Genomic DNA, 7,673 nt, shown 5'->3' on the forward strand with positions numbered 1-7,673 from the left:
CAAGCTCCAATCTAAACCTCCAGCTCAATTCCTCTTCTCCCATCCCTTCTTCCTTGGGAGCAGAGCCCGACCCCCCCTGGCTCCAACCTCCTCTCAGGGGGTTGCAGAGAGCCAGAAGCTCTCCCCTCAGCCTCCTTTGCTCCAGGATCAACACCCCCAGCTCCCTCAGCTGCTCCTGGGCAGACTTCTGCTCCAGACCCTTCCCCAGCTCCCTTGCCCTTCTCTGGACACACTCCAACCCCTTAATGTCCTTCTTTTTCCTGAAGAAAGAAGGGAAAGAAACCCTCCCCCTATTCCCGAGGGAAGAGAAGGAGGAGCAGGGGGCGGGGTTCTCCTCTCCTCCCTCCCCTGCTGCTCGCCACGTCCCGCTCCCGCCCCGTGGTCTGATGGCGGCGCGGGGCAATGGCGTTCTCTCTGTACTCTCTGCTTCAGGCCGGTCTCCTCATCATCAACGCCATCGCCGTCTTACACGAGGAGCGTTTCCTCCGCCACGGTACGAGACGGACCGGGGAGGTGGGGAGGGGGGGGAAGGAGAAAGGAAATCCCGGGGCAGCCCCAGCCCTGGCCCTGCCGCTTCCTCCCCTCACAGGCCGGGCCGGCGGGGCCTGGTGAAGGGGAGGAACCGCCCCGGGATGCTGTGGCGGGAAGGTAACGAGGGGGGGTTTGTTGCGTTGAATATCAAAGAATTGTTTTGATGTTTTCAGGCTGGAAGTCAGAGTTTTCGCCCTGTGTAGCTTCATTCCATGATTTCACTTTTTTTTCTTCTTTTTTTTTTTTTCTTTTTTTTTTTTTTTTTCATTTTCCTGTCTCCTTTCCATTTTGGGCCGTGTTGTCACAGCTTGAGGTGATTTCTTTCGCCTTGTGCCTTTTTTTTTTTTTTTTCGCTGAGGCTCCTCAGCTTTTACACCGGCATTTCTGCGGTGCTGAAGGGGAAATCCCCCAGGTCGAGCATCCTCGGCCACTAAAAGAAGACAAAACCCCACAAAACACAGAAAAGAGGCCGACACAAAAAGCTTCAAGGCCCAAGAAAAAAAAATAAAAATTGACCCATGGTCTGAGGTTACCCAATATCCTCATCCAGGGGGTCCTGACATCTCCAGGTCAAGCTGAGCTTGGAATTTTTGGCTGGAGTGCTGATGGTTATCCCAGTAGGATTCATTGTGAGGAATTTGGTTTGGGTTTGTCTTTTTTGCTTCCTCCAGCAGCTGGAGGAAAAGGGAGATTTGGAGGAAAGCAGGATGGATTAATAAGCCACTTGAGACTCAGGAGAGGGGGAATAACTCCATGTGCATCCAAGTGGGAAGCAGTAAGTAAGAGGATTCAGCTCCTGCCTCCAGCAGAGTGAGAGAGACAAGGAAGGGGAGAAAAAAAATCCCTTTTACGTTGTCCCTGGAGAAGAGAAACTAAGAAGTTGCACAGTCCAGCTTGGAATACCAGCAGCCACTCCCTTCCCTGCTCCACCCATCCCCAAACAGGTCAGGGCTGTGACCAGCAAGACTCAAAAAGTCCCTGGGTCCAGGTGCTCTGCCTCAGTTATATTGCTTTAAAATCTGACTGTGACATAAAGTGAGTCAGTGTGTAGTTTTTCTTTCTGATGTTAGTTCTTAAAAGATCTTTTCCAACCAGAACAATTCGGTGACATCAGGAAACAGCCTCAAGTTGTGCCAGGGGGGGTTTAGTTGGAGCTTGGGAAGAATTTCTCCCTGGAAAGGGTTGTCAGGGCCTGGCCCAGGCTGCCCAGGGCAGGGCTGGAGTCCCCATCATTCCTGGAGGATTTGGTGATAATATTGCTGATAGCATTTGTTGCATGTTTTTTTGTTTGTTTTGTTTTTCCTAACATTTTGACTGTTTTTATGTGACACAGTTGGCTGGGGAAGTGATCAAGGGATCGGAGGATTTGGAGAGGAACCTGGAATTAAAGCACAGCTAACGAACCTCATCCGATCTGTACGGACTGTCATGAGAGGTGTGGTGACAATCTTTTGTTTAAACATCACTGCTAAACTAATGAAGTTTAATTTGTTACTTTAATGAAGTGACGTCAGCCTTTTGGCTCTTTTCATTTGACCAAACAGCTGTGATTTCTTCTCACCATCTCCACTCTCTCCTTCCTTACCTGTGGAGGAGGGCACAGGTCCCAGCTAAGCTGCCCTAAGTTTGATGCAAAGTGTAAAACACTCCCTGTCTCTCAAGTTGTGGTTCTGCTGCTGGGTCTTGTCTGTCCTCCAAGTTTAGGAGCTTGGGGGGAAGCTCAGTGATCAGTTGGAGTGTGCAAATAGCTTCACCTTGGCTAAATTCAATTTTATGGGGTGTACCTGGTGAGGGAAATGTAATTCCTGGGGTTCTTAAAGGTATTAAGTGCCTCAAACAATGGGGGGGAGGGAAAGACAGACTTAAAATTAGAAATTACTGATAATTTTCTAAAGCATGCCAAAAATTTCTTCTATAGGTGATGGTAACGAGGAAGTAGCAAATGTTACCTCTCTTGCCCACAGTAGAATTAAAACTGGTACATTTCTAAAACAGCAGATCCAAGGATAGAAACTGACTTTGTGTTCATTTGGAGAAAATTAGGTTAAAGTTAAAACATGATGGGTGACAGAAAAATACTTCTGCTCTTTCTTGATACTCATTTTGAGTATTCTAGGCTTTGATCCTGGCTCCTTCCACTAATCCTAATTTTTGGATAATAAAATTAAGTGTTTTGTGTTGGGTTTTTTTTTTAAATTTCAGTAGATTCCACTCCTTAAAAAACAGTACAAAACTCTGCTGCCCTGTGATCCGAAAAAGAAACTTCTCACAGTTAACCTTTTTGTTTCTCCACAGTGCCATTAATAGCAGTGAACTCAGTTACAATCATTCTCCTCCTGTTGTTTGGGTGAAGAGGCCCTGGGCCAAATCTGGTGGACATCCAAAGATGCACGTTGCTGACCATCACTGCTCTTGAGTTTTCTGGGATCCAGCACGATTTAGCTGTCAAAACTGACAAATTCAAGATAAAAATAATAAACACCCTCTTCCTACTTATCCCATTTCCTCATGTTCACTTGCAGTCTCATTAAGCAAGATACTGGGATCAATGCAACAACGCAAGAACCTGTTGGACTCTGAGCAGTTCTGTTGCTGCCTGTTAAATCCTGTCAGCTGCCTCCTAACACACTGCAGTTTTTTGTCAGCAGGATGCAGTTCCTAAATGTCTCGTTACTCAGGGATGAATTTCCTTCAGTACACTTCCCAGTTTCTTTCGAAATGAAGGAAAAAACAGTGATGGTTTTTGGTTTTAATTTCAGTTGCCACTGCAGTACAGTTTAAGAGAAGTCAAATTAGGCTCTGTAAACATTGTTAAAAAATTATTGTAGCACGGTTGGGATATTGAAGGAGATAAAACCAACTGGGTCAAGTCCTGACTCAGTTCACATTGGTTGTTCCTGCTTTGATTGAGTCCAGGATTTTTCTCTTGGTGTTTAATGGACTTTTTCTGTCACGCTGATGGTGAAGAGAATTGAAAATAGGTGGAATTGCTATGCAAAATCTGAAAAACCTGTACCTAGACCTGGGTGACTCTGTTAATGTAGACCAGCAGGTAATATTAGTAATCAGCATTTGTCACTGTTCTGTCAAGGATTATTATACTGAAACACACGTTCAGCTTCTCTGTGGCGATCAGTGTGTTGTACTCTGACCTTGGGTAGTGTGGGAGGGGAAATCTTTGTTAAAAACAGTGAATTTGCAGCCTCTTCTGTTACTGCTGCTGCTTCATCTGCCTTCCATCTCCCTGCGTTGAATTAACAGCTTCTGAATTTGAAACTCTGGGCATGGTCTGCCACTTCTGTCTCAGAGCATATTGCTAATTAATCTTGGCTCAATTAAGACTTGCTGGCTTAGGTGTGATGTTATGTACCAGGTTTGAATTGCAGGAGGCTGATGCTCTTGTACCCTTCCAGAAAATTAAGTAAAGTCTTATGTCTGTACCTCTACTTAAGTATTTTAGCTTCTTTTCTAAAGTGGGGAAGGCCAAAGAAAGCCTGGCCCTCACATTACTTGAAAACATCTTAGTTTATCATCTCTTCTTCTGATGTCTTGCTGACTAAATACGCTGTTGCATACAAAAATAAATCTGTAAAATCTGTAAATGGACTTAATGATTGTCAGTTGCAGTGCTTAGCAGAGTAACATGTATCCAGGAGGAGAGCTTGATGTTATTTCCTTTTTTTTTTTTTTTTTTTTTTTTTAGTGAAAACTTGTAAATAAACTTTGAATTTCTAAGTTAAGCACTCTCTTTTGTAACTTGCTCTATAGCTGTGTGCAGTGGGAGCATCCTAGAACTCGGCTTCATCCTGTTCCAGGTAACAATTGCTGTTCCTACAAGAAATAATTTCCATCCCTGTGGAATTTGTGAGTACCATCTCTCTGCTAGGGAGCTGCATTTTGGTTTATGTAGCAAGCCTCATGAGCCAGAGGCAGAATAGGATTCTGCTAGCTTTAAAATTCCAAAGTAGATCCATTGTAAAAGAATTCCTTAAAATAGCCTTTGTGTAATGCAGAGGTGACAAGGGAGCAGCCTGGATCAGTTATTTTCATGGGATATATCTTGTGTGGAAGCCTGAAAGCATGGTTGGGGAAACAGATAAAACATGGAATGTACACAGGCCTTTTTTGTAAAATGTTTTGTTGTAAAAGCAGTGGTTGAGGTTTCCCTTCCAAAGCCATTTTAGGCAGATGCAGTACAAAGGAGCAAGTTCTGTGCTGCAGGAATCTTGCACTTGAGGCAAAACTGGGGCGTGTTTTACCTGGCAGACAAAAAGGAGGGATTCAAAGTGGGGCAGCAGCTGAAGATGAAGTCTCCTGGGGAATGAGCAGGGATGAGGGCAAAAGGGCAGGAAGCAAACCAGGAGGAGGAGGAGGAGGAAGGAGGGTAGAGAGAAGCACCAAGGGAGTAATTGCACTGACACCATCTCCTTGTGTGGCTGTGAGCACTTCTGCTGTCACCAAGGGGGAAAGGACCTAAGGGTGCTGGTTGACAGATGGCTGAACATGAGCCCCTGGGTGCCCAGGTGGCCAAAAGACCACCAGGATTCTGGCTTGCATGAGCCATAGTGTGGCTACCAGGATTAGGGAGGTCATTGTCCCCCTGTGCTGGGCACTGGGGAGGCTGCACCGGGAATCCTGGGGTCAGTTCTGGGCCCCTGAGGACAAGAAGGACATTGAGGGGTTGGAGTGTGTCCAGAGAAGGGCAAGGGAGCTGGGGAAGGGTCTGGAGCAGAAGTCTGCCCAGGAGCAGCTGAGGGAGCTGGGGGTGTTGATCCTGGAGCAAAGGAGGCTGAGGGGAGAGCTTCTGGCTCTCTGCAACCCCCTGAGAGGAGGTTGGAGCCAGGGGGGGTCGGGCTCTGCTCCCAAGGAAGAAGGGATGGGAGAAGAGGAATTGAGCTGGAGGTTTAGATTGGAGCTTGGGAAGAATTTCTCCCTGGCAAGGGTTGTCAGGGCCTGGCCCAGGCTGCCCAGGGCAGGGCTGGAGTCCCCATCATTCCTGGAGGGATTTCCAAGCCCTGGAGATGTGGTGCTGAGGGCCATGGGGCAGGGGTGGCCTTGGCAGGGCTGGGTTAAGGGTTGGAGTTGATGCTCTCCAAGGTTTTTTCCAAGCCCAAGGATTGTGTGACTCTCTGCAGCCCCTGATGAGATCCCTCCAAGTGTAACTGTGCTCAGAGCCACTCCAGACCCAAGTGCAGAGGCTGCAGAGCTCAGGGTGGCACAGCAAGCTCAGGACCCCCATGGGGACAGGTGGCATCTCCTGACCCTACACTGACCCTTTAGGGGAGGTTTAGGTTGGAGCTGGGGAACAATTTCTCCCTGGAAAGGGTTGTCAGGGTCTGGAGTCCCCATCATTCCTGGAGGGATTTCCAAGCCCTGGAGATGTGGTGCTGAGGGCCATGTTGGTGGCTTTGGCAGTGCTGGGTTAAGGGTTGGACCTGATGATCTTAAAGATCTTTTCCAACCAAAACAACTTCATGGTTCTGGTCTACAATTCTCTGAAACTGTGATCTTGGGGGACACTCTGGGAGTGCTCTGAAGCAGGAGAAGTGGTAAAAATGTAATTCAGAGGGTTTGTAGGGTATTTGCAGAGGCTCTGGCTGATCTCTGCCTGAAAGGGCAGGTCAGAATACCTGTGGGGGCACCTCTGAACCCTGGGAATTTTTTCCCCATTTGCACAGAGGATGGGAATAGGGGTAACAGCCAAGGGCTTGGCCAGGCAGGAAGCACTTCTTTCCAGCCAAACAAAGCAGTTTTGAGAAATTCAGCTGAAAAAGTACATTTGGAAGGAGAGCATGGACTAACGTGGTTCTGGATGGGCCCCTGTGCAAGAGGCATTGCACTGAATGTTGGATGGAATCTTAAAATAGCCTAAAAATACCAATAATTGTATTGATACAGCTACTGGTTGGCTAATTCTGGTATTGACTTCTGAGCCCTTGATGAGAAATCATGGGGTGGATATGAGTGAATTCCTCTTGTCTTCTGAGTTCTACTGATCTGGTTTTCTGATCTTTGCTTCCACTGTCCTTGGCTCAGTGCATGTGGAACAAGCTCTCCCAAACCAAGAGATCCACCCTGGGGAGAGGGTCTTTTCCAACCTTAATGATTCCGTGGTTCAACTCTGAACAAGGTGAAATACCTCACACCTGGCAGGGCCTGAGGTTTTTCAGTAACAGGGAAGATGGAAAACGTTTCCACTTGTCAAGGACTGCTCCAGTAGTCACTTCAGAGCATGAGGAACATTGTCACTTGTGCCTGGCTGTGGCAAAAATGAAGCTTGTGGGACACTTCACAAGAGTCTTCATTGCAAACTGAGGCAGGAGTAAGGGAAAAGTGGGAAGGTAATTGGTTTGCACATGAATAAATGTATCACAAACTCATTTTAATTATCTTTGATATCTCACCCTAGGCTGCCACGTCAGTGTAGAATCATGATTCTTTACCATATTATATATTACATGTTATTTTGAATCTATTGCCAAAGATGACATGAAACAAGTTGTGGCCACCATGGAAAAATCACAGAATCCCAAACTGGTCTGGGTTGGGTTAGGGTTAGGGTTTAGGGTTCAAGATCATCCAGTTCCAACCTCTCTTCCATCAACAGGGACACCTCCTACCAGCCCAGGCTGCTCAAGCCCCATCCAACCTGACCTGAGACACTGCCATGGTTGAGTCAACCATGGGCAAAGAGCCATCTGGTGACCCTGTAAATATTGATCCCAAAATGAAGACTTTTGGAGCTCCTTGGGATCACAGCAGACTGCTCCCCCATGCCTCTCACTAAGGAAGTTTGTCTATCTGAAGGAAAAGAGTGAGTAGTTCACTACTTTTCATTTTGCAGAAAGAAAAGCAAACAAAAACATTGAATTGTAATAATTTAATATAATTATTGTAGTATTTACTATAAGCCAGTCAGTCTCATGGAGATCAATCTTCTCTCTGTGTAGTTCAAACACCACTAGGTATCAAAATTTATTAACATTTTAACATAGGCTTAACCCCAATATCTCTAAGTATGCAATTTAGTGTATTGCTAGGAAATCCCATACCCTAATTTTGTTATTTAAGATGGTGTCAATCAACCTCAAATTGCTGCTGTTCCAAATCACACCAGCCCATAATTAGGTGTTAAAGCCCTA

At 46.3% G+C, this 7,673-nt stretch overlaps 1 protein-coding gene across 1 annotated transcript; it reads left to right on the forward strand.

The window, feature by feature from the left end:
* The first annotated feature begins 344 nt into the window (after window positions 1-344).
* On the forward strand, window positions 345-4,137 carry IER3IP1 (immediate early response 3 interacting protein 1). Its single transcript, XM_071730365.1, has 3 exons — window positions 345-493; window positions 1,865-1,966; window positions 2,827-4,137. The coding sequence occupies exons 1-3, from the start codon at window positions 403-405 to the stop codon at window positions 2,880-2,882; spliced, it is 249 nt and encodes an 82-aa protein (XP_071586466.1). The 5' UTR covers window positions 345-402; the 3' UTR covers window positions 2,883-4,137.
* The last annotated feature ends 3,536 nt before the right edge of the window (window positions 4,138-7,673 follow it).

This window comes from Heliangelus exortis, chromosome Z (genome assembly GCF_036169615.1).
Source record: "Heliangelus exortis chromosome Z, bHelExo1.hap1, whole genome shotgun sequence".
NCBI classification, from domain to species: domain Eukaryota; kingdom Metazoa; phylum Chordata; class Aves; order Apodiformes; family Trochilidae; genus Heliangelus; species Heliangelus exortis.

Excerpts from the sequence above, each read along its gene's own strand:
- IER3IP1 (XM_071730365.1), top strand. The coding sequence starts at position 403 with ATGGCGTTCTCTCTGTACTCTCTGCTTCAGGCCGGTCTCCTCATCATC. Across the intron at positions 494-1,864 it reads GGAGCGTTTCCTCCGCCACG|TTGGCTGGGGAAGTGATCAA; the intron begins GTACGAGACGGA and ends TATGTGACACAG. Across the intron at positions 1,967-2,826 it reads TGTACGGACTGTCATGAGAG|TGCCATTAATAGCAGTGAAC; the intron begins GTGTGGTGACAA and ends GTTTCTCCACAG.